We start from the raw sequence: 27274 nt of genomic DNA, 5'->3' as shown, positions 1-27274 counted from the left end.
TCAATTGAGGTAACTCAGGGAAAATGTCAATGTTTGAATAGACTGTGAAGGGTGGTTCAATTCAGGTAACTCAGGAAAAATGTCAATGTTCAACCAGAATGGGATGTGTGGTTTGATTGAGGTGTGTAGCCACCAGATGTTGCAAGTCTATTTGAATAAATTCTGTTTTAACATATGCCAGTATGGGGTAATTACCATCTGATCTTCACTGGCTTTTTTTTTTTAAAGTTTGTCTCTTTCAACCATCACTGTTGTCAACACACTGGGGCATCATAGTTGTGTAGTTGGAATGTTTGACCATACAACACCAGTTCTATTGAACTTCTCACCATCTGCATCTCTTATTTGTTCATGATTTTTCCTAGTTAAAAAAAGTGTGTTGATTAATATTTAAATTGATTTTACATCAACAATGTTTATGATTTTGCTGGAAAAAAAATTCTGAGCATATAATAAAATTATACTTGGTAAAAGTTTAATTAAGAAATAATTTTGACCGCTGTGATTGCTATACACATGTGTGTAAATATATATATATATATATATATATATATATATATATATATATATACACGTGTGTAAATATATATATGTATATTTATATATACACATGTGTATAAATATATATATATGTGTATTTATATATACACACATGTGTATATGTGTATATATATGTATATATATGTATTTATATTTTTTTTATTTATTTATATAAAATTATTTATGGTTTTCCTTTCATTTTTTTATAGTTTTCTTTTTTGTGTTTCAGACATGCAGAGATAGTGGTAAAACATACTAGTGTGGGCAGTGAGTTACTCAAACTGTGGTCAGCGCTATGTTCTATGTACCCTTGGCTAAAGAAGCAGTTATGGATGTCACTAAAATTGTGCAGAAAAAATTGGCACAAGATGAAGTTTGTAAACTGGTAATGACGTCATTATTTTCGTCGCTCTGGTTAAAGTTAAAAATTTCACCCAGGGTAGAGATAATAATTAGATGTGTAATTAGTTAAAATGATGATCAATGACTTCGTTTACCTTCAGGCCATTGAGTGTGTGAAAGTGGTGAATGGGAAACGGTTACTGAGGTACGCCGCCCTTGTTGGCAGGAACAGTGAGCATGGGTAAGTTTTACTCGGGTGATTATTAGCACTAAGCCTAGTTCAACACAGGTTGGTTTAAAAAAGTGAATTATATTTTTATTAGAGTTAAGTGGTCATCCATCAATAATGTCCAATATGTAAAGCAATTTTTACCTCCCCCCCCCTATTGTCACACATCCTTACAAAAAGTCAGACACTATACACCCATCCGCCCTAAAATGACATCCCACCCTACCATCACCATCAAAATTGTAATTTATTAATTTTTAAAACAGTGGTTTCTTTTTAAAATATTTGGTGAGCTCTGTCAACTTTGAGTATCCTTATCAATTTTTAATACAATTCACAAAAAAGTCCTGTGAAAACACAAAATAATGGCTAAAATTCAGTTTCTGAAATTACTGTTTAAATTGTAAAAGTGTGTCGTCATACTTTCTAATCCTCCTTTCCCCTTGTCACACATCATCACGACTCTGGACCCTCTTCATGAAGAATATGGTGAAGAGTTTTTGTCTGCTGTCTTGGCATTAACTCTTGTGGTACCATAACTGAATCCCTTTACCATTTTATGGTTGTTTTGTTTCTGTGTGCACCACATTTTTTAGAAATTATGTTATATTTTAAACCTCTGTCCACTGTTTTACAACATAAAATAAAAGTAAACATTAAGACTTTCAGTGGTTGTCAATTACAAACCATGTTAAAGTATAAAACATTTTTCATATCACTTGTTTATTTTGCGAGTTTATTTCATGAGTTTTCAATCAGTCAAATTTTTAAATAAATTTTTTTTGCAAATCCCATCCTGTTTTTTATTTTTGCCTCCTCTAATAGAGCCAAAAGGATTAAGACTGGTAATTTTCTCAATGAAATATTTAGTTGTTTTACCAAATTAATGTTTGGTACTCATTACAGCTGAGTGCACTCAGACAACACCCTAAGCTTCTAGCAAAAAAATAGTTTTCAGTAAACACTTAACATTTAATGAGGTCTAGCATCTAGCCCTAAAACACCCTACTCATATCATGCAGTTTGTCTAAGATGATATTATAGTCTTATTAAGAACATAGAGGAAGAAAAAAATTATTTTACATAAAACAACAAAACTACCATTTTCTGGCTAAACATTTTAAACCAGGCTATTTTTACATTTACTTTATTTGTCATTCCAAGCAACACTTTCAATTATTTGTTTGTATCAATAAAGAAAACAAATTTTTTTTGTCTCTAGTGTTTTCATCTTCTCATCAAATCGTGTCCCCTGCCTACAGTCCAGTGACCTGAACCTAGAGACTGTCATAGCTGTCAACTCAGGTCTCCGCATTCATGCAGGTACTGGTCCATACAGTGTCACAGATTGTTTTTGTTCTACATTTTTTCCAGGTCAGGACCTTATGGTCCATAGAGCAGGTGAAGTAGAGTTAACCTGGGCCGTAATGGCCATTTACTCAGCTCTCCACGTCCATGCTGGTATTGGTACATACAGTGGCATTTGTTACGGCTGTACATTTTTCTATGTCTGGAACCTTATGGTCAGTGGAGCAGGTGAAGTAGAGTTAACCTGGATCATAATGTCCATTTACTCAGCTCTTTGCATTCATGCTGGTATTGGTGCATACAGTGTTACAATGGTATTTGTTTTTGTAATACATTTTTTCTAGTTTGGACCTATTGTCCATAGAGCAAATGAATAAGAGTTAACCTCTTTCAAGAGACCGTAATGGCCATTTTATCAGCTCTCTCATGCTGATATTGTTTGTCTTTACATCATTGTGTCAATTTTCCACGTACATCTTTCTGTGTCAATATCTTGTAGTATATGGGTGGAATTTCATAAGTTACTTCAAACAATTGTAAAAATTTAAACTTTTTGCTTCATATCTGTAGTCTTAACTTATGTACTTTTCTAAATTCAATCCTGCAGTTTAAAATTTTATTTTTGTATTATTTTTTGTTTAAAAAATGTATTGTTTCAGAGTTTTCAAACTTGTTTCATTTTTTGTTTGGATTTTGAAGTATTTGTACCTTACACAACAGCTTATATATTAGTTAAAAAATCTAATTTTTTTCATTATAAAACAAATTATGTATTTGTTTTCTTTTCCATAGAGGCTCCATCTAAACAAACTGGTACGTTTAATCCCACATATATCCTCGTATGGTATTTGGTTTTTTTCCCCAATTATTGTTTTTTTTATCCCAAATTTTTATTTGATTTTCCTTTATTTAATTTTTTTTTATGTTATGCACAATATAGTATTTTATTTTTTTTTTTACTCATAATCCAAACAAAATACTTTCGCTATGTTTTTAATGTCAGCAAGTTTTGGTTTACAACATGTTGAGACTGTTTCAGATTTCCATTTGTCGCTGACCTCATCTGACATTAACATTGTGCTGGAGATGCCGCGGCAAGGTTCAGCCACAAGTTTCTTAGCCTTCGTTAAAGATGGTAAATATTTCTTGTGTTCCATTTATGGAAGGTCATGTTTGATTAGCCTCATTCATTTGTCTTTAAGTTAAATCACTCCAAGCAGAATGATCTGTAGGAGACAGTAAATGTATTGTGAAAATAATTGACCACTACGTCACTTTCTATAAGATAAACCAGGAGCGATCTCCCCTAAGCTTTCTCGAATATTCTTGTATAACACTACGGGGGATGGCAACTCGGGATATAGAGAATATTTTTAATCCATTTTTAATTACTTAAATTTTTAAAAATAGAATAGAATCTCTTAGAAAAAAGAATTGCACACCAAGTGAACGCCAAACAAAATGTGCATAATAGTGCGGGATATTATTAGTACTTTATAAATTCACATGTTTTTTGAGAAATCGGAAATAGCGTAAATTACTACTTCCGTTCAACAGAAATTACTCAAAATTTGAAAGAGGGTAGAGGATTAGATCTTTTACTTACGTGTGAAATTTCATTTATCTATATGAAATAGTACTCAAGTTATAGGCTTTTGAAAAATTGAAAGTAGAAAAAGTTCCACTTCCAGTGATACGGATCTACAAATTTGATATAATACTTATATATGAAATTTCATCAACCTAGCTGTAACGGTACTCAAGTTATCGTGTTTACAGACACACACCCACACACTTACACACACACAGACATACGGACAAGATTGCAAAATTATGTTTTTCCGACTTAGATTATTTTTTTTTGCACGATTACAATACTTTCTGTATACTCTGTATACGAGAAATTAAAAAGAGAATGTTTGGAGAGCTAGGGAGGATAAGTATTGATTTAGGAAAATTTTTTTATTCAGAACAAATACAGTTAGCTCCCTTCTTTTTACCTGTGTTGTATGAATGGCTCTAGACGTACAATTTTTACTTTTCTATTCAGTACATATGCAGTTAGCCCCCTTCTCCCAACCTGTGTTCTACGAATGGCTCCATAAGTACAGGAAACTAAGCTCAGACTACAACCAGTCCTCAACAGACCAACCCCTGATAGAGGATTTGTTTGATCCATTGAAACACATGAACATTCAGGAACCAAACACAACTGTGCTGGCCACAGGTAGGTCAACATGCTTTAATTAATGTGCTGGTAAACATTTAGTGTTGATACACATTTTATGTTGTAGGTTGTCAAAGATTTTAATTGTAATAGATATATTCATAACGATGCCAAGTTTACAACTCAATGTTTTACACTAAACATATGTTACTATCCATGAATATATTAGTGAAGGAATCTGCTAGTATCATCTTCATCATCATCTCTTCCCCTTCATGCCCAAGACTCATGGGGCTGATGAATTAGTGTCCATTTGTTTTACTTACCCTTGCATATTAGTGAATAGTGTGGTCAACACTATGCCCAGCTGCCGTAGTTTCCTGAATGTTAGTCAGGTACCCAAAAGAGCTAGGTGAAGTCAGGGACATTCTAGAGACTTGAACCCAGGATCCGAACTCAAGACTTTTGAGTTGGCAGTTGTAAGCTCTACCATCCAACCATGTCAGGCTCTTTGCCAACTTGTACAGCATATTGATATTCCGAAAAACATAAGCTTGGTCCCTATCTCAAGTCCATTTGATTCCCTATAGTCCACCAAGTTCTCATGGGTACCTGAGACTGTGAAAGTAGAGGCAGTTGGTTGTTTTTTTCTGGTTCATGAATACATGATTAAGTATTTGTTTATTTGAAAACATGAAACATTCAACAGATTGCTCGACCACTTAATATATCTAGGGTAATGTCAGATTATGGTTTGACCAATCAGCTAACAGGATTGTAGTCATAAAGTCTTCCACTTCACCTCCCCTACCACTTTCCTCACACATAGACTCCCCCAACCATTCAGCAATACACATTCATATTTTTATTTTAGCAAATTTCTTTCAGTAATATTTGAGAATACATTTTTTAAGCAGTTGGGAGGTTTATTTATTTTTATCCTCTTTTTCTACCTTCCCTACAGAAGATTCCAACAGAACAACCAAATGGTTTGATGACTTTGCATTACCGCAACCAAGTAATGGTTTACAGTATTCTCTCAGGTCCTCTAGCAGAGATTCTCTTGACAAGATTTCTTCTAGGTCAGTTTTTTAATCAGTTGTTCTCAGGTCCTCTAGCAGAGATTCTGTTGACAAGATTTCTTCTAGGTCAGTCTTTTAATCAGTTGTTCGATAAGTGTACTTGTGATGGTAAATTAGGTTCGAAACATTACTTAGAGTTTGTTGTGTCAATGCTAAAAAAAGCAACAGAAAGGACTATGTTGATCTGACTGGGGGCTCCTGGACATAGATCTATTGACAATACCCCCTCACCACCACCCCAAGGGAGGTTTGTATAAGGAAATACAAATGATAATGTCCAGGGAGGATTGTGACAGGTCACTGCCCTGAGTGGGTTAGGATAAACGAATGGGGGATAGGACACATCGGAGTGGGGTTGAGTTTTAGAGAATTGTTACAACGAAGCTTAAGACATGGTATAATGTTATGTTAATGACAGATGACTTATTGCTTCAGTGTTTAACAAAATAGAAAAATTGTTTAATGCTTAGGAAATTGTTCTAGATATCTATTCTTTTCTTGCAATAAATAATTAAAAAGTAAAGTTCCCTTTTCAAACCTGACGGTCTATAAGGCAAGTGAAGTAGAGTTCACTTGTTTCTGTGACCTCGGCATATAAAGAGATAGTGTGGTCAGCACTATGCCCAGCCGCCTTTACGTGTGTTAGGTACCCATCGGAGTTGGGTGGGCTCAGGGATGGTCTACTGATGTGAACCCGAATTCGAACTCGAGACTTACGGGTTAGCAGTCCAGCTCTCTACCGCTAGACCACTCCGTCCCATAATAAATAAGTAAATTGTGGTATATTTTCTTCAATTTAAAGTTCAAGTGTTATACATTCTCATATAGTTCATCTGTTGTACTCTCTCACCCCATGTCATCCACCCATCTTCATCCTTTGCCTGATGTTGTCCACTCAGGAATGAAGACTGCACAGACTCAATGGACGCTGTCCAGCAGCAGTTAGCCATCTCCTGTGGTCTGGAATCTCCTGTAGGGTCCAAGCCAGTGTCCAACAGAGAGAAAGTGGTGCGGCAGCTGTTGGCCGACAAGGAAACAGAGTTCACAGATTTAAAATCATTTAAGTAAGTTAAACTTTTTAAAAAAAATTATCTTATATTTTTTTGTATCTGTAGATAGATAATAAACAATGTCAAATTTTAAAAACCCCATCAAAGAAACCCCCATTTTAAATATACCCATTGATAAAAAAAAATAATCCATATATACACACAGTGAAAACTTTTCATGTCTCCATCTCCACATTAGACAGTTTCCTAATCTTTAATCAGTTAGTAATAAAACAGATAGTGTTTGTTAACTCACAAGTTAAAGACTGTTAAAAATACTATTCACGTTTCGACCCAAAGTTTTTTTCAGCGTACAACAATGGGGTTACAGACTAGACAGAAAAGACAAACAGTAACACAGTTTTGGACTTAGCTTGACTGTGAAAACCTAAATCCTATACCTAACACATAATAACCTTTACCGGTAGCGTCCTTCAGTTTGTGGGGAAGGTGGGGGAGGGCTAGTTTGATTAACAATTTGATTAACAAGAGTGTATTATCATGCTTCCATTGCACATACCCACACCTCAGCTTATGATGATGTGTTCTGTATATGAAACATATAAGTTACAATTGAAAAAAAAAATGTTGAACCATTAATTTGTTGACAGGGTATTCTGTGGTACTTGGAATGTTAATGGTCAGTCCCCTGCTGAGTCACTCCATAAGTGGATGGTTGTTGATGATGAGCCTCCGGACATCTATGCTATAGGGTATGTGGTCTAGAGGGTGTGGGGTGTGTGGTATGTAAGGTGTGGTGTCTGTGATCCTATGGTGTGGGGTGTGTGGTCTGTAGCTTGTGTGGGGTGTGTGGTATGTAAGGTGTGGTGTCTGTGATCCTATGGTGTGGGGTGTGTGGTCTGTAGCTTGTGTGGGGTGTGTGGTATGTGAGGTGTGGTGTCTGTGATCCTATGGTGTGGGGTGTGTGGTCTGTAGCTTGTGTGGGGTGTGTGGTATGGGAGGTGTGGTGTCTGTGATCCTATGGTGTGGGGTGTGTGGTCTGTAGCTTGTGTGGGGTGTGTGGTATGTGAGGTGTGGTGTCTGTGATCCTATGGTGTGGGGTGTGTGGTCTGTAGCTTGTGTGGGGTGTGTGGTATGTAAGGTGTGGTGTCTGTGATCCTATGGTGTGGGGTGTGTGGTCTGTAGCTTGTGTGGGGTGTGTGGTATGGGAGGTGTGGTGTCTGTGATCCTATGGTGTGGGGTGTGTGGTCTGTAGCTTGTGTGGGGTGTGTGGTATGTGAGGTGTGGTGTCTGTGATCCTATGGTGTGGGGTGTGACAACTCTAGTATTTTTCTTGTACCCTCTAGATTTCAAGAGCTAGATTTGAGCAAGGAGGCGTTTATATTTAGTGAATCACCCAAGGAAGCAGAATGGCAAAATGCTGTGAAGAGTTATCTTCACCCTAAAGCCAAATACAAGAAAGTAAGTTTTTTGTAAAACAGGGTACATTGTTGACAACTATAAATTGAAAACTTAATAGCAGAACATTGTAATGATACTAGTGGCTACATATTTTGAGCTATTCATGCCAATCTAAATCATTCCTTAAGCCTTTTTGGGACACTGATTGGTATGCCTGGGGTACGAACTTGGGACTTTCCAGTTTAACAGCCATGAGTTTTACTGACCCGACCACGCCAACCCCTTTTAAGTTACAAGCCAGAGTTATATTTTACCTAAATATTATATATAACTAAATTAGTTGTTTTATTTTATTTTTTTGTGGGTTTTTTTTTTGTTGTTGTTGTTACTTTTCAGTTACTTTAATTGTGTTGTAGTAAAAAAAAATGTTTAAGCCTTTAAAAGAAATTTTGATTTCAGTTAAATATTTTTTTTTGTCTATTTCAGGTTAAATCTGTACGTCTAGTCGGAATTCTCCTAATTGTTTACATACAAACAAAACATGTTCCATACGTCAAGTTCCTTGACACAGACACAGTGGCTACAGGCATCATGGGAATAATGGTAAGTAAACCTGGATTGGATATTGTAAAAAAAAAATAATGTTAATAAACCTTCAACATTATGCTGTATAATTGTTTTTAAGTTGCAGTTTGTGGGCCGTCAAAATGTATTATATTTTTTTGTTTTCTTCTAAATCTTACAAAAATACTTGTTCTTCACCTAAATTTTATTCTCATCTATGAAATCATATCATCACATCCACAATTTTAAAAATATTTTCCTTTATCACTTGAATTAATATATCCGCTAAGATTAGATAATAGAAGCCCAGTGTAGAAGAGTTAGCTGTAAAATACTTGGCTGACTGCACAATTTAAGTGATGCACACTACCTTAACACATTTACTTTATAAACATCAAAACATAATGATAAAAAAATTAACATAATTATTATAAAAAAAACTGTCCTCTGTATACCAGGGCAATAAAGGGGGCGTGTCAGTCAGGATGTCACTACACAGCACATCCATTTGTTTTGTCAACTCACACTTGGCAGCACATCAGGATGAGTACGAGAGAAGAAACCAGGTCAGTAATTTAATTATTGAATTGTTAATCAATGATTTTTTTTTTAGTATGAATCTGTATAGGAAATCATTTATAAACTATAGTAGGAGTTGAATTATTTAGTGGTGTTTATATTAATAAGATAGACAAAAGTAAATAAACATATTAGTCAGTGAATTGTTATTTAATGGTTTTATATAATTAATTTTATTACTGTGAGAAGTGCTGCTAAATGAAGCTTTGTTTTCATTCCAGGATATAAATAAAGGCGATTGGGGGAGGGGGGGGGGGGAGAGAGAATCTTACTCATTTCCTCCATTTAATTTGTATCTTAATTGTTTTCCTCTAGGATTATAAAGATATTATGACAAGAACAAAGTTTAAAGAGTTTTCCCCACCATTGGAGATATCTGAGCATGAGTGAGTTTATTGTTCACATGCAGTCTCTACAACTAGTCTACTTGCTGTGTACATGCCCAGTCTATTTCTATTTGCTATTCACATTTTATGAAGAACGTAGATTGTTTAAAAATTATTTAGCGAGGAACATAGACTATTTGTTTAAAATTTATTCTATTATAAAAATTATTCTATGAGGATTGTAGAGTTTTTTTTTTTAAATTATTTTTGTGAGGAACGTAGATTTTATGTGAGGCGTATAGGATCTAGATGTTAGTTGTTTAAAAATTATTCTGTGAGGATTTTTTACTTTATTTGTTTACAAATTATTTTGCTTCAGTATTGTGACTTTATTTGTTTAGAAACTTTTTTCCCTCAGTATTGTTTTTTGGATTGGTGACCTCAACTACCGCATTAACCTGCAAATTGATCTGGTCAAAAAGTACATCAAAAATAGAGAATACAAGAGGTTGATATCAGAGGACCAGGTAATTCATGTTCATACTTTATTGTCTGGATTATGTCCCTTTATATTTTATTTTTTAACAACCAAACTTTTATTTCCAAGCCTTTAACTTGATATTTTAGTTGTTTCATTTAAATGTCAGCTTATTAAAATGTTAGTTTTCTCTGCTATTACATTTATTTTTGTATAGATTACCTTAAATTTATTTTTGTTACAAATTATTTTTATTTGATCAAATAACTTTCAGCTACGTCAGCAACTGAACACCAACTCTGAAGTATTTAAAGGGTTTGAGGAAGGCATCCCCAACTTTGACCCAACATATAAGTTTGACCCAGGGACAGATAATTATGATACCAGGTGAAAAAATTTGTCTTATAATACTTTGTTGTTTGGCTTAGTTGTTGTTTTCATCATAGCTATGCTATAGTATTCACATGGGAGAAATTTGAATAACTTTTTCAGTGTTGTTTATACAGATTTATAGAGATTGACTTGTAATTTTACATTAATTTGTACATCTTTATTATGGCTTACTTAATATCATGCATGAATTATAATACTCCTGCTAGTGCTAGGTCTCCATCCCTTTTTAATACACATCAACACAAGTGAATGCATTATCACTACCAGCAATCAGTGGCGGAACTAGAAAAAATGGGCCACCCCGCAAAAAAAATTTTTGGGCCCCCCATATATGTATATATATATATATATATATATATATATATATATATATATATATATATATATATATATATATATATATATATATATATATATATAACAAGGTTCGCTCTCAATTAAAAAAAAATTCCATCCGGTACACGAATAAATCAGAGGTTTGCCAACACACGAGCTGGCCCCTTTCTAAATCTAGTCCAACACACCAAACTGAGGCTTTCATCAAAACGTTACTAACCGTGTGCCCTGTTTTCCAGAAGTTGAATTAAATGTTAACAATGTCGGCAGTTCATTTCTTGGATCTTAGGGCGCGGGTTTGTCCACACTACCAACTAGACACGCCAAGGCATGCTGTAAATCCCTCTGCGACGGCCAAGGTGTCAGGGGAGTCACGGGGCTCTTGGAGCTACCGGTTACATTACTGCACGGGTGATGGGTGTGACACATTGTTTCTTCCGGCAGAGCTCCCCCCCCCTCCCCTCCCCCGAAAACAGTCTACCCTGGAAGAAACATTGGTGCGACACCTAATTAGATTTAGTCATCGAGTGTTGTAGCGAGACTTATTCCTAGTGTTGTGGGAACTTTTAAACGACTGTCTGTGGGGGCCAACTTGCTCATATGTGATGCGCTCAGGATGACACTGCCGCCGGTTGTATTCAAGTAGTAACCTCATCCGCTTATGCAAGATCTCGGGGCGCTAAATCACATATTTCCGTTAGGAGTCCCCACTCAAATATGTACAAATGTTAGGCCTATGACAGAAACCTTTGCGGGGCCGTACTCAACAGCTTCCCAAGTTTTCATGGCGATTGGGTGAATGATGCAGTAATGAATAATAGGCAGAAAAATGTTTTTCACATGTACAACTGTATGTGGCCAGGTCACGCGTTGGATAACCTTCTGATTTAGGGGAGGGGGGATTAACAAAAAGCCAGACCCTCAAACACCCCCACCTCAATGACTATTAATAATGTTCAATTAATTCTAAACGTTCTAATTAATTTCTAAATAATTATATAAAAAATAATCTTACCTGCCCTGTTTTGTGAATTAGATTTGCCTAATACTATGAAAGTAAATTAATATGTGTTGACTAGATCTAGTGCTGTCAAGTGTCTGACAAAATGTGCTGAAGTGGTGAATCGTACGGTTAGGAAGTAGTTCATAAACGATACATTTATCTCCTCGATACTTGTGAGGTTGAGAAAGAGGGATGGGATAAGGGTCGGCTCGGGAAAAAACTTGAAAGGGACAACAAAACGCCTTGATCTATGTACGTCAGCATCGCCCATTGTAAAACTTACTCAGGGGAGATAATTTGAAGTATAGGCCTTAAAAGTTTACTATATTTCCTGTAAAATCAAAAACAAGTAAACGTATATAAAACTGAAGTTTCTAGTATTATATTATTTTTTTAAAATTATTTGTACGATACAAGATAGTACAGGATACAAATTCAACCACTATCACAAACACATATTAACATTGAAAAATGTACAATGGATTTCAGGTCCCCTACCAATGCCGCAAATAAGAACCGCGCATCATGAAAGTATTGAAAGCCCACTTCATATGTAGCGGCTTTTCGTGCTATGGACTTTGTTTTTTTTTTTTTTTTTAAAGAATTTTGCCGGCGACAGCGTGTGTTTGATTGTAGGGTAATAGAACTCGGCCTTGACGATGGTTAAAAAATACAACTATAAATAACTGTTTTAAATATGTAAAGAATTTGTCGACAATTTTTTAACCCCCTTTTTGGTCCCCATCCCCTGCCCCATCCGCCACAGTATACTTTGGAGGATCGGTCAAACAGTTACGTGTCCTCTATTTAGCTATCAAAGGGAGGGGGGGGGGGGGGGGGGGGGGCAACGAGTCAAAGAAGTCATTCAAAATTTGAAGAGTTGCCTATATTTTACACTGTAGTTTGTGTAATGGATTTTATCTTTTGCGGAAGAGCGTGGTATAGTGACTGTAAAATAAAGATAATCGTACCGCAGCTACAGTGTTTTTCTTTTACAAACCAAATATTAAGGCAAAAATTAAATTCAAAATTTAAAAAAAAAAAAAAAAAATTTGGTCAGCCGTGGGCCCCTAAATGGCCTCCCCCCCCCCCCCCCCCCACCCCCCACCCCTTGCGGGTTCTGGCGGGACTGTAGTTCCGCCCCTGTTCATCAGGTAAATGAACAACTACTGACTAGTGTCTTTAACAAAATGTGCAGAAGTGGTCAGTTTACAGTTCATAGACGGTTCGTTAATCTATGCATTACATCTTATTGTAAGAGTAAGGGTGTGGTGAGTGGTGAGGGGTAGAAGTGAGGGGTAGGGGGGGAGGGGGGGGGAGAGAGTTGGGAAGGGAAGGGGACAAGAAAGCGCCGATAAACATCTACATCAATAGTGCTGACTTTTTCCGATCGTCTAGAAGACCAGGATAGTCGCCTCGCCGCAACATTTCCCCAGCCCGATTTCAAAGCGTACTGGCACAGTCAAATTTCAGATGCTTCGTCTTTGAAGTTGTCTATATGTCTGGCGGTCTCTCGAGCTATAGTCAGTGCATTTTTCTCAAAGACGTTTGCCGACTATCGTGTATGTTTGTAACTGTAGAAGAAAGATAACTCGACCTCCACCTAATTTATTTTTTTTCAATTTTTTTAAAATAATTTAGCCAGGATTTTTGGGCTCCCAATTGGTCTGGGCCCCCTCGCATTGCGGGGTCTGGCGGCACTGTAGTTCCGCCCCTGCCTGCAATATATTTGTTTATGACAGCTTGTATAGTTTAATTATATATTTTGCTACATAATATAGTAGCTTTCTATATGAAGAAAACAGAAGAAAACAAAAATAGAGAAAGTATATTATTATATGACCTACCTATTGAAAAGTAGATTTTAAATTATAAAATAGCTCATTAATTTAATATATCTTTACTTTTTTCTATTAAAAAATCATTTATAGAAAACTTAGGAAAAATGCATTTTTATTATAAACAATTTCAAAACTAAATTAAATATGCCATAGGTGTATGTATCCCCATATTAAAGCTAATTTTAATTGTTCAAGATTTAAAATGAAATTAACAAATGTTTATTTTATTACTCATAAAACTGTAAACAAAACATAATAAATTATAATTGAATAGAACTCACAAATAACTTTAGGTTGAGTATTTAGATAAGTTTAAAATATATTTCAATTGACCTGATTTAGTAAATTTAAATTCCCTTTCTTTTTTCCCAATGAAATCCAGGGTACCAAAATGTAAAAAAGGAAACATAATAAAGTCACCTGACTTGGCTTGTCTATGTAAAAAGTTAATACAAGGCAGCCATCTTTATTTTAGTTAAAACTGTTTTTGGCTGCTCTCCCTTTTTCTAATTACTGCAGACAATACGAATTTTTTTAAGAGTTAAGGAATCATCCCCCTTGTTTTTTTAATTAAGAGGCTTGTTTCAACCACTTAGCTTTTCTTCATTGTTTTTTTTCTTTAATGTTATTGTTGAGTCACAATTCAATTATGTTTAAGTTATTTCAACTCTTGTCTTTAATTAGATTTTCTAAATAGCAATGATTAAAGAAAATAACTAGCATTGAGCAAAGTCAACTGACGTAATAATTAAGTGTTGTCTTGAATGGGAGGGCTGTAGAGATAGATCATTTGTACTTTGCTTTAGTGTAACATGATTTTATTAAAACTGCTATATGTAACATACAAACATATGATGGGATTTTCAGAATTCTTATGAATGTTTTTCCCTAGTGAAAAAAGTCGTGTGCCTGCATGGTGTGATAGAATACTGTGGCGAGGGCCAGGGGTCACTCAGATCAGGTACGACTCCCACCCACAGCTGAAGGTATCTGACCATAAGCCAGTGAGCTCGCTCTTTGAAATTGGGGTGAGTCAGAGTGATTTTCATCTTTTTTTTTTAAATCATTGTTTTTTTAACATTGGAGGTGATAAAAATTGTTTTCATCCTTTTGTGAAATCATTTATTATTTAACATTGGGGTCAGTCCCTCGGGCAGATGAGGCTCGTTAGCTGGGGACAGCCACTCTTCTAGGAGAGACAACTCCAAAATTAAACAACTGCTGCCTTGTAGTTTGTTCTTGGTTGGACAAAGGCTATGGAAGCAAATCCAAAAAGAAAAGCAGGCTGAAATCGGAGTCAATGGCCTCAATGGCGCATAACCAGTTGACACGTAACGCTTAATTGTGTTGAAGGCGTGGTCGAGTCGGCAAAAAGCTCATGGTTGATAAATTCGAACAAAGTCTCGAGTTCAAACCCACTGGCAGATAAATCTCGATCCCCTTCAACACTAATAATTAAGAACGAAGAAGAAGAAGAAAAGGGGTCAGTCCAAGTCATTTCCATCCTTTTTTTTAAATCTCCTTTTTTTTAAATCGTTGTTTATTTAACATTGGAGGTTATGAAAATCATGTTCATCCTTTTTTGAAATCAGCGTTCACTCACCATTTGAATTTGTCAAATCATCCTTTTGTGAAATCATTGTTTATTTAATGTTAAATAAGACCACTTTTTGTTTTGTAACTGTTGTTTAAAGTAATAAATCAATTAGGTTGTGTTGCCTTAGGAGTAGTTGTTTCATGGCTATTTTATTTCCTTTTTTATAAAAGCAATTATTGTCAATTTTGTATTGTACATTTTTTTTATGGTGTGTCAATTCCTTTTCAATAAAAAATGAAACCCAATCTCATTTAGATATATTACTTTTAGTAAAAGTAAAGAATTCTCTTTATATCTACTGATCCATTGTGTAGATGAAGTAGAGTTCATATGTTTCTTGACCTTGGCATATGAAGGGATAGTGTGGTCAGCACTATACCCAGCCGCCTTTACCTTCCCTTAGGTACCCATCAGAGTTGGATGGACTCAAGGACGTCTATTCACTTGAACCCTGATTTGAACTCGAGACTTTTGGGTTAACAATCTAGCTCTTTACAGCTAGGCCACCCTGTCCCATTTTTTTCACATTAGTTTAGTATTAAAATGTATTTGTTACCAGTAGTACATCATTAAAATGTATTCCTTGATTGTGTTGGTCAGGTTAGAGTTATAGATCAGAAACGGTATAAGAGAGTTTATGAAGACATCATGAAGCATCTTGACCGACTGGAAAATGACTACTTGCCCCAGATCAAATTAGACATTACAGAGGTACGTTCTCTACTCGCTCCTGATATAATTTACAACAGTTCTTTTAAATTTTTAATCGCTTATATCTTTGTTATAATAATTATAACAGTTGTTTTAAATTTTCTACTCGCTTATGTCTTTGTATAATTATTACAGAGGTACGTTCTCTATTCGCTCCATATATAATTATAATAGTATCTAGAAAAACTTTTTCCTAATAACCTATTAAACTATATTTGATTTTTCTTTCAGTGCGTATTCAAGGACGTAAAGTTCATTGAACCCCAGTCTCAGGTTGTGACAGTAGCTAATATAGGCCAGGTGAGTTCACTGTCTCACCTGTATGTAAAGTTCATTGAACCCCAGTCTCAGGTTGTGACAGTAGCTAATATAGGCCAGGTGAGTTCACTGTCTCACCTGTATGTAAAGTTCATTGAACCCCAGTCTCAGGTTGTGACAGTAGCTAATATAGGCCAGGTGAGTTCACTGTCTCACCTGTATGTAAAGTTCATTGAACCCCAGTCTCAGGTTGTGACAGTAGCTAATATAGGCCAGGTGAGTTCACTGTCTCACCTGTATGTAAAGTTCATTGAACCCCAGTCTCAGGTTGTGACAGTAGCTAATATAGGCCAGGTGAGTTCACTGTCTCACCTGGAATCATACTGAAGCGCTATAAAGCTAAATCAAGCTTTAAAAAAATATTCAGAAAACTTAGCAAAACTATTAAACTTTAATTGTTTCCTTTTTTTCTTTTTCCAACTTTTCTATCAACATAATAAAAATGTTTTTATTGATATAGAGATTATATTTGTAGACAAAAGCTGAGATTTTACCAACCTAATTTTTCTATTTGCCAGATACCAGTAGAGTTTGAGTTTATCAACAAGTTGGATGATCAAACTTATTGCAAACCTTGGCTGAAGGCCAACCCAAGCAAGTCTTTCATCTATGCTGGTATGTCCTGTCTTTATTCTCATGGAAGGTTTATTATTCTTTACTGACAAAATTAATGTATTAATAGTAATGATGTCTAATATAAGGTTATCTATATATATAATTCTCTTCTGGGAGCCGTTAGAAAACAAGCTGCAAACGCGCCTTGCAATCCCCTCTCTTCCTCTCTGTCGCTACCACACCCCCCCCCCCCCCCACACCCCCTCACATGGCCTGGTGAGCTGTGGTTCACGCTGTTTACATTTTACAATCATAGAGACGGGTTTGGTGACTGCTATTAGGGGCAGATAATTTAGTTTGAAACGATTTTAAACTTAGAGGAGGTAACTAAGAGGAGTCTGCTTTTACGGGGGGGGGGGGGGGGGGGAAGGGGGGAGGGGGGGTAGTGTTTTAAAGCAAATATTTTCAGTGGCAGCATTGGTACTGTCGAATTCACAAATTATGAATTACTGAAGAGTAGAAAAACAACAACTAAATAGCGGCGTATGATACACCGCGGGTCGGCTCGTTTATTCTTAATAGACAAACACAACAGGTTTATAGCAAAGCTACGATTATTTCCATACTCTTTAACATCAGACTTTATTTAAACTTGGTGATCTCATGATCACACTTAAAATTATTATGAAAGTCAAATAGTTGTTTTAACTGTGATATAGAAATGTAGAGAAATTATATTACTTGGCGTGGTCGAGTCGGCAAAACTCATGGTTGTTAAATTCGAAAAAGTCTCGAGTTCAAACCATCTGGCAGATAAGGCCCGAACACTAAAAATTAAGAACGAAGAAGAAGAAGAAGATTTACATACAAAATTTTATGCTAAAAAATCTTTGATTTAAAAAGATGCCACAGTGGGCAGACATCCCCACTGTTGTGAACACACGGACACGCCTTTCGTGTGGTCCGATGTGTAGCGCAACACATAAGACAAACAACCACAAACAGGTTACAAAACAAGACTGAATGAAACAAAGGCTCGTGAAACTAAAAGATTTTAATAGTATATACACTATCTACACATAACAGTCTAGTCTAAACACAAAATACACAAGCTAGTAAACTAAGATACAGTGGCTAAAAACTACTCTAAACCTAACCTGTACTAACCTTGGAGATCTGGACAAAACTGAGGCAATCACACACGTTTTCACACACCTTATATACCCTTTCATAAACTGGTACAAACCGGACTATTACAACTCACAGCACGAGAACTGAAGAAGGTCGAACGGGACAGGGTACAAAGTACAACAACATTCACCCCCATTCATCCCCCTTCACTCGTTCACTACACCCACTGAATCAGATATGCTACTTGAGTTCTTGTATCATGCTGTATGCTACATTCCACACACGGTTAACTGATCTAAATGTTTCAAAGGTGCATGTTGCGAGGTCAGTATAGAAGTGTACGTGGACAAGACGACCGCAGCCAAGCTGAACTCAGGAGAAGAGAAGCTGGAGGACATATTGGTGCTGCACTTGAGCGGAGGCAAAGACTCTTTTGTATCCTTTCATTCTGAATCATTTGTTGGGGCAATTTTTCAGTTACACATGGCAAGTCATGAAAACTGTTGTGCCTTGGGATTCAAACAAAAGTTAAATCAGTGGACTTTAAAACGGTTTTTTTTGACATCCTTAGATTTATTTAGATTAATTTAATTTACTTTTGCAAGCTAGTAGTCATTGGTTTTACACTGTAAACGTTGTATAAAGAAAATCTGTAATTTCCGTTTTTATGCACAATAAATTTCTGTGAAGCTTCAAATTTCTTCCTAAAAATCTTGAATTGTTTAAGGAAATATTGTAAAGAAAATTTCCTTTTTTTAGGTGGTCAGTTAGATGTTTTAGGTGGTCAATTAGATGTTTTAGGTGGTCAGTTAGATGTTTTAAGTGGTCAGTTAGATGTTTTAGGTGGTCAGTTAGATGTTTTAGATGGTCAGTTAGATGTTTTAGGTGGTCAGTTAGATGTTTTAGGTGGTCAGTTAGATGTTTTAGATGGTCAGTTAGATGTTTTAGATGGTCAGTTAGATGTTTTAGGTGGTCAATTAGATGTTTTAGTTGGTCAATTAGAACTCAAGTGAGCACAAAATGGTTTTTATCCCACATTGTTTCACATGAGCAACGCACTAAAAACTGACCAAAAAAATAATGAATTACAGATGAATATAGCTGTTACAAAAAGAACCCACTGGTGACTCAGCGCATGATTTAGCATTGGGTTATTGGTTTCCCAGATGTTACTGGTTTCATTATTGTAATAAAGTCACTGTAAATGTCCAACCAGAGAGAATAAAAGAAATAAATAAATTACAAGCCGGCAAACCTTAACCCCTATGCAGATAACTGTCAGTGGTAACTACTTGACCAGCACATTTGGCTCATCCATAGAGGCCCTTGTCCAGATGCATGGACCCATCAGAGAGGTGCCAGTAGCTGATTTAATAGAGATTGTAAGCTTTTATTTTAATTTGTGATGGCTTTTTTTATATACTTATGGTTTTTTTTTCTGCTTGGTAGAATCTGGTACATATAAATAAAGTAAGTTTTAACCAAATTAAGTCTAGTTCACAAGTTTCTGTTAAAGGCAGCTTGGCATAGAACTGACCAGATAGCTACTTCACAGCAACATGTGAGCTATGCTGTACATGTTGTATAGACTGCCAGGTCTATAAAGTAACTTGTTTAAACAGGTTTTAATGGCTGCATTGTTTTAGTTGGCATCTGTTGATCTATGTAACCATTGATTGTCCAGTCTACTTGGTCAATTTATTTGATATTTTTTAATATTTTATAAATTAAAAACTCTGCATCACCTGCAAAATCATAGGTATAAAAGCTATGTATTAACCATTAACCAGGTGTCATGTAGTTGGGCGGGTTAGCGTATGGTTGCTAACCTGATAGTCCCGAGTTCAAACCCCCTTGCAGATGAGGCTCGATAGCTGGAGACAGTAACCAATCTAGGAGAGAAAACTCCAAAATCAAACAACTGATGCCTTGTAGTTCTTGAATTAACAAAGGCTATGGAGCTAAATCCAAAAAGAAAAGCAGACTGAAATTGTATTGAACTGCTTATATGGCACTTAACAAGTTGACAAGTATTAGTTATGTTGAGAGAAATACTATCCAACATTACAATGAAGAACAAGAAGCAGATGGCTAACAAACAACTATGTTGTCTTGTTTCTCTCCGTGATTATAGGAGCAGCCAGGGAGTTTAAGTCGTGTGGACATTGCCCGGGATGGTGGGAGGCTGTACATGATACCCAAGGAGATCTGGAAGCTGGTGGACTTCTTGCGCAAGAAAGGTTTAGATCAGGTCAGTGCCAGTCTGCTGCTCGTGTTTACACAACTATTTTAGGGGCTATATTCACAACTATTGTACAGTCTGTGTTCCACATTTTTGTGTTCATTATTTCAGTTGGGTAAATTGATTTGTGTAATTGCTCAGTGCTCTGTTGTTGTAAATCATGTTAAAAAATTAGAAGCTCTTATGAAATATACAAAAGTTTATTTAAAACTTTAATAACGAAACAAATATATTCTTTCTTAGGCTGACCTGTTTCAAATGCCAGGAAGGAATTCTGAAATCCAGCAAATCCGGGACTGTCTGGATACAGGCAAACCTGAGCTACTACGTATCCTTAACTTTATAGTGTTAACATAACATCCACATAACTAGTGGAAATATACAATCATCCACATTCTCATGTTAACATAACATCCACATAACTAGTGGAAATATACAATCATCCACATTCTCATGTTAACATAATATCCACTTTCTAGTGAATACAATCATCCACATTCCAGTATAAACATAGTCATCCATAATCTAGTGTAAACATACAATCATTCATGTTCTGTTCTCTGGAAGTCTGTTCTCAAACATTAAATTATACAACACAATTTTTGTTTGTTTTAAAATCGTATATTTTGAGGTTCTTTTGTTCTTATCTATTTGATTCTCATTTTTTTATATTTGAATTAAATTTAGGATTTAAATTTAAAAAGCAATGCATTGCTGTTTATTTGTGTGTATGTTGATGGTTCTTAACCCCACACCCAGCCGACCAATTGAATGTCCATTCCGTGGCCGAATCTTTGCTCTTGTTCCTTGAGTGTCTGGCCCAGCCCGTCATCCCTTACGACTTCTACAGCAAGTGTCTGACCTCATCCAACAACTTGTTGCTCAGCAAACAGGTACGTGGGAATCTCGTCTCACAGTAGCAACACAATAAAGCCATCTCACAGCAGTGTGACACAACAAAGCCATTTGACAGTGGTGACACAACAAAGCCATCTCACAGTAGTGACACAACATAACCATCTCACAGTAGTGACACAACAAAGCCATCTCACAGTAGTGACAAAACAAAGCCATCTCACAGTAGTGACAAAACAAAGCCATCTGACAGTAGTGACACAACAAAGCCAGTGACACAACATAACCATCTCACAGTAGTGACACAACATAACCATCTCACAGTAGTGACACAACAAAGCCAGTGACACAACATAACCATCTCACAGTAGTGACACAACATAACCATCTCACAGTAGTGACACAACCATCTCACAGTAGTGACACAACAAAGCCAGTGACACAACATAACCATCTCACAGTAGTGACACAACCATCTCACAGTAGTGACACAACATAACCATCTCACAGTAGTGACACAACAAAGCCATCTCACAGTAGTGACAAAACAAAGCCATCTGACAGTAGTGACACAACAAAGCCATCTGGCAGTAGTGACACAACCGTCTCACAGTAGTGACAAAACAAAGCCATCTCACAGTAGTGACACAACATAGCCATCTGACAGTGGTGACACAACAAAGCCATCTCACAGTAGTGACAAAACAAAGCCATCTCACAGTAGTGACACAACAAAGTCATCTCACAGTAGTGACACAACAAAGCCATCTCACAGTGGTGACACAACAAAGTCATCTCACAGTAGTGACACAACAAAGCCATCTCACAGTAGTGACAAAACAAAGTCATCTCACAGTAGTGACAAAACAAAGCCATCTCACAGTGGTGACACAACAAAGTCATCTCACAGTAGTGACACAACAAAGTCATCTCACAGTAGTGACACAACAAAGTCATCTCACAGTAGTGACAAAACAAAGCCATCTCACAGTGGTGACACAACAAAGTCATCTCACAGTAGTGACACAACAAAGCCATCTGGCAGTAGTGACACAACAAAGCCATCTCACAGTGGTGACACAACAAAGTCATCTCACAGTAGTGACACAACAAAGCCATCTCACAGTAGTGACACAACAAAGTCATCTCACAGTAGTGACAAAACAAAGCCATCTCACAGTAGTGACACAACAAAGCCATCTCACAGTAGTGACACAACAAAGCCATCTCACAGTAGTGACAAAACAAAGCCATCTCACAGTGGTGACACAACAAAGTCATCTCACAGTAGTGACACAACAAAGCCATCTGGCAGTAGTGACACAACCGTCTCACAGTAGTGACAAAACAAAGCCATCTCACAGTGGTGACACAACAAAGTCATCTCACAGTAGTGACACAACAAAGCCATCTGGCAGTAGTGACACAACAAAACCATCTCACAGTAGTGACAAAACAAAGCCATCTGACAGTAGTGACACAACAAAGCCATCTGGCAGTAGTGACACAACCGTCTCACAGTGGTGACACAACAAAGTCATCTCACAGTAGTGACACAACAAAGCCATCTCACAGTAGTGACACAACAAAGTCATCTCACAGTAGTGACAAAACAAAGCCATCTCACAGTGGTGACACAACAAAGTCATCTCACAGTAGTGACAAAACAAAGCCATCTGGCAGTAGTGACACAACAAAGCCATCTCACAGTAGTGACACAACAAAGTCATCTCACAGTAGTGACACAACATAGCCATCTCACAGTAGTGACACAACAAAGCCATCTCACAGTAGTGACAAAACAAAGCCATCTCACAGTGGTGACACAACAAAGTCATCTCACAGTAGTGACACAACAAAGCCATCTGGCAGTAGTGACACAACCGTCTCACAGTAGTGACACAACATAACCATCTCACAGTAGTGACACAACATAGCCATCTGACAGTGGTGACACAACAAAGCCATCTCACAGTAGTGACAAAACAAAGTCATCTCACAGTGGTGACACAACAAAGTCATCTCACAGTAGTGACACAACAAAGCCATCTGACAGTAGTGACACAACAAAGCCATCTCACAGTAGTGACACAACAAAGCCATCTCACAGTGGTGACACAACAAAGTCATCTCACAGTAGTGACACAACAAAGCCATCTCACAGTAGTGACACAACAAAGCCATCTCACAGTAGTGACACAACCATCTCACAGTAGTGACACAACAAAGCCATCTCACAGTAGTGACACAACAAAGCCATCTCACAGTGGTGACACAACAAAGTCATCTCACAGTAGTGACACAACAAAGCCATCTCACAGTAGTGACACAACAAAGCCATCTCACAGTAGTGACACAACAAAGCCATCTCACAGTGGTGACACAACAAAGCCATCTGACAGTAGTGACACAACAAAGCCATCTCACAGTAGTGACACAACAAAGCCATCTCACAGTAGTGACACAACAAAGCCATCTCACAGTAGTGACACAACCATCTCACAGTAGTGACACAACAAAGCCATCTCACAGTAGTGACACAACAAAGCCATCTCACAGTGGTGACACAACAAAGTCATCTCACAGTAGTGACACAACAAAGCCATCTCACAGTAGTGACACAACAAAGCCATCTCACAGTAGTGACACAACAAAGCCATCTCACAGTAGTGACACAACCATCTCACAGTAGTGACACAACAAAGCCATCTCACAGTAGTGACACAACAAAGCCATCTCACAGTAGTGACACAACAAAGCCATCTCACAGTAGTGACACAACAAAGCCATCTCACAGTGGTGACACAACAAAGTCATCTCACAGTGGTGACACAACAAAGTCATCTCACAGTGGTGACACAACAAAGCCATCTCACAGTAGTGACACAACAAAGCCATCTCACAGTAGTGACACAACAAAGTCATCTCACAGTAGTGACACAACAAAACCATCTCACAGTAGTGACACAACAAAGCCATCTCACAGTAGTGACACAACAAAGCCATCTCACAGTAGTGACACAACAAAGCCATCTCACAGTGGTGACACAACAAAGCCATCTGACAGTAGTGACACAACAAAGCCATCTCACAGTAGTGACACAACAAAGCCATCTCACAGTAGTGACACAACAAAGCCATCTCACAGTAGTGACACAACCATCTCACAGTAGTGACACAACAAAGCCATCTCACAGTAGTGACACAACAAAGCCATCTCACAGTGGTGACACAACAAAGTCATCTCACAGTAGTGACACAACAAAGCCATCTCACAGTAGTGACACAACAAAGCCATCTCACAGTAGTGACACAACAAAGCCATCTCACAGTAGTGACACAACCATCTCACAGTAGTGACACAACAAAGCCATCTCACAGTAGTGACACAACAAAGCCATCTCACAGTGGTGACACAACAAAGTCATCTCACAGTGGTGACACAACAAAGTCATCTCACAGTAGTGACACAACAAAGCCATCTCACAGTAGTGACACAACAAAGCCATCTCACAGTAGTGACACAACAAAGCCATCTGACAGTAGTGACACAACAAAACCATCTCACAGTAGTGACACAACAAAGCCATCTGGCAGTAGTGACAAAACAAAGCCATCTGACAGTAGTGACACAACATAGCCATCTCACAGTAGTGACACAACAAAGCCATCTCACAGTGGTGACACAACAAAGTCATCTGACAGTGGTGACACAACATAACCATCTCACAGTAGTGACACAACAAAACCATCTCACAGTAGTGACAAAACAAAGCCATCTGACAGTAGTGACACAACAAAGCCATCTCACAGTAGTGACACAACCGTCTCACAGTAGTGACACAACCATCTGACAGTAGTGACACAACAAAGCCAGTGACACAACAATGCCATCTCACAGTAGCGACACAACAGTGCCAGTTACATGACAAAGTAAACAGATAAAACTTGGTGATGTGACTATACTCCTCAGATTGTTTCAAGCCTACCAGATTGCCATAAAAACTGTTTCCAGTACATTTGTGCTTTCTTGAGGGAACTGCTCAAATTTTCTGATAAAAATGGCCTGGAAATCAAATTTTTATGTGAGTTTTTTTTTTTAATAATCAATAATTATATATGTATGTAAAACGTATGAATGCATGTGTGTATTTATGTGTGTATGGATCAATGATGGATGTAATTATGATGTATGGATGTATAATATGTGTGTATATAAATATATAAGCTTTTGATTTTTGTTTAGGAATTGTTTTGTTTGTGATATTAGCATGTCACTACTTTTAATTTATTCCCAAGCAAAAGAATAGCCCTAAAAAATTCTGTTAGGCAGTTCACTCAAACACAATTTAACTGCAGCTATTGCTTGTGGTTGTGTCAGTATACAAAACTAATCTGTAACACACAGATTTTAACTCCATGCTAACAACATGCCGACTAATTTTAAAATCAAATTAATTCATTCAACCCCGCAGCCACCATGTTTGGGGAGGTCATGATGAGGCGACAGAACCAGCTGTTTACCACGGCAACGACCAGGGAGGCCATCGTCAAGGAGCGGAGGTCAAAGTTGAGAGAGGAGGAGGCCAAGAAAGCTGCGTTCATGTACCACTTCATCAGCCAAGATGTCGACGACGTCAAGTAGTCTGTTGCTCCTGGACTTTGCCCTGTTCTGATCGTGTATGTGCCATGTGGATGGCAGATCTGTTGTTATTTATTGAACTTGCATCTGGATGTACTAGTTCCACGTATACCTACATAAACTTGATGTATATTTGTATTCAACTTGTTACTCGCAACTTGGGCAACATGTACTAGATATTCACCGACATAAACCACAAAGCTGTTTCTGCAATGAATCTTTGTATAACTTTTGTACAACGCTTGGAACAAATTGGATCCAATATGAAGATTTTTTTAAAAGCTTGAAATATTTTCCGATGTGATTTATGATAATGGATTGTGTTGTTGCTTTCTGCTGTTGTAGAATAGATTGATATTTTTGGTACTGGAACAAATTTTCATCATATTTAAGTGGTTTTGTACTCATTCCATTCACATTGTCACTTAATGGGTAAAAACAAGTTTCAACTTGAACGTTTATTAGCCAGCTTCCATAAATCATGTTACATAATTTTTTGTATACACCAAATAAATTATGTTGTATAAATTTTTGTATACACAAACTCCGCCCCTTGCTAGAAATTGTCATTCAGTGCAGAACTGCATAGGGGAGTAATTATTTTAAATTGCAATAATAAATTTTCCTACTCTCATCATGTAGGCGATGTCTGTTTTGTTTGATTAGTTTAGATGCTATTTACTACCAACAATTTTTGAGTACAGTCGTTTAGAAAACTATTACTAATAAGCTATACACTTGCAGTATTTTGGCTAGCAAAGTATCATTGAGGTTCAAAAAATAGTGGGTTTTTTTTAACCAACATGTTTCCCTAAATGTTTGTGTTACTTCTTGCCAATAGAACACGAAATCTTTAGAGTAGCCTGTTTGTAATGATGGGGGTAGGTGTGTGAAAGCTAATTGTATGGTGAAAACCAACTAGTCAAAATAGATAGTGATGTTTCCTTACAAAATGGAGGCGTGATGTTTCCTTACAAAATGGATGCAAAGTTTCCTGCATATGTTGAGGCTACTGTTAATCTGTAGTGTTAAAATTTGCAGGGCCTAGATAATTATTGTAAAGGTTGGCACTTCATCTAGGTTAAGGCTTCAGGATTTTAAAAAAAGCCTATGCAAAGTAAGGCATTATGCTAACCTACTATTTGCATTTAAAATCCCTCATGTTACAGTTAATTAAAAAAAAAACATGACATCATTTATGGAAGCTGGTTTTGCTAAATCAGGCTTTGGATAGATGGTTTACAGAGACCAAAGTACAGTTCAATTGTAATGATTCCATTCACAACCTAGAACAATCTGGGAGCAGTTTTGTTTCACTTGCACCAGATTTTTACAAAATTATTGACTACTTGTGATTGCCTGTATGCCTGCTTGATTTTTCTGTATAATCGTATTGCAAATCAGTTTTGTGATTTGCAAGTTTTAAAACATACAAATTAAGATAGTGAAATATATTTTGTAGAAAATTAAATCTATTTCTTACTGTTTTTAATTTTTCTGTTTGAACTTCATATATATGAATAAAGTGTTTGTATATATTTTCTGAAAACGCTTATAAAATTGGCATTGTCAATAGTCATTGATACAATAGAATGGAAGACTAATCTTTCACAAGACAGACGTT

General features: G+C 36.8%; 1 protein-coding gene across 1 annotated transcript in view; it reads left to right on the top strand.

Moving 5' to 3' along the window:
- LOC131930365 (inositol polyphosphate 5-phosphatase OCRL) overlaps window positions 1-26894 on the top strand; it is a 36376-nt gene extending 9482 nt beyond the window's left edge. Inside the window, exons 2-27 of the mRNA XM_059286823.1 lie at window positions 770-925; window positions 1044-1123; window positions 2334-2434; window positions 3212-3232; window positions 3459-3554; window positions 4470-4646; window positions 5551-5668; window positions 6568-6732; window positions 7329-7430; window positions 8025-8139; window positions 8566-8682; window positions 9102-9209; window positions 9538-9608; window positions 9967-10075; window positions 10301-10413; window positions 14492-14627; window positions 15797-15907; window positions 16139-16207; window positions 16744-16840; window positions 18222-18346; window positions 19183-19293; window positions 20046-20162; window positions 20397-20481; window positions 20913-21046; window positions 24982-25093; window positions 25484-26894. Of these exons, the coding sequence (XP_059142806.1) occupies window positions 836-925; window positions 1044-1123; window positions 2334-2434; window positions 3212-3232; window positions 3459-3554; window positions 4470-4646; window positions 5551-5668; window positions 6568-6732; window positions 7329-7430; window positions 8025-8139; window positions 8566-8682; window positions 9102-9209; window positions 9538-9608; window positions 9967-10075; window positions 10301-10413; window positions 14492-14627; window positions 15797-15907; window positions 16139-16207; window positions 16744-16840; window positions 18222-18346; window positions 19183-19293; window positions 20046-20162; window positions 20397-20481; window positions 20913-21046; window positions 24982-25093; window positions 25484-25653 (2850 nt within the window). The 5' untranslated portion in view covers window positions 770-835 and the 3' untranslated portion in view covers window positions 25654-26894. The remainder of the gene's footprint in view (window positions 1-769; window positions 926-1043; window positions 1124-2333; window positions 2435-3211; window positions 3233-3458; window positions 3555-4469; window positions 4647-5550; window positions 5669-6567; window positions 6733-7328; window positions 7431-8024; window positions 8140-8565; window positions 8683-9101; window positions 9210-9537; window positions 9609-9966; window positions 10076-10300; window positions 10414-14491; window positions 14628-15796; window positions 15908-16138; window positions 16208-16743; window positions 16841-18221; window positions 18347-19182; window positions 19294-20045; window positions 20163-20396; window positions 20482-20912; window positions 21047-24981; window positions 25094-25483) is intronic.
- The last annotated feature ends 380 nt before the right edge of the window (window positions 26895-27274 follow it).

The sequence above is a fragment of the Physella acuta genome, unplaced genomic scaffold, assembly GCF_028476545.2.
Source record: "Physella acuta isolate Inbredline_101_S28 unplaced genomic scaffold, ASM2847654v3 ptg001762l, whole genome shotgun sequence".
Classification (NCBI taxonomy): domain Eukaryota; kingdom Metazoa; phylum Mollusca; class Gastropoda; family Physidae; genus Physella; species Physella acuta.
Note: the sequence above shows the minus strand (reverse complement) of the source record. Positions and strands in the feature narration are given on the sequence as shown.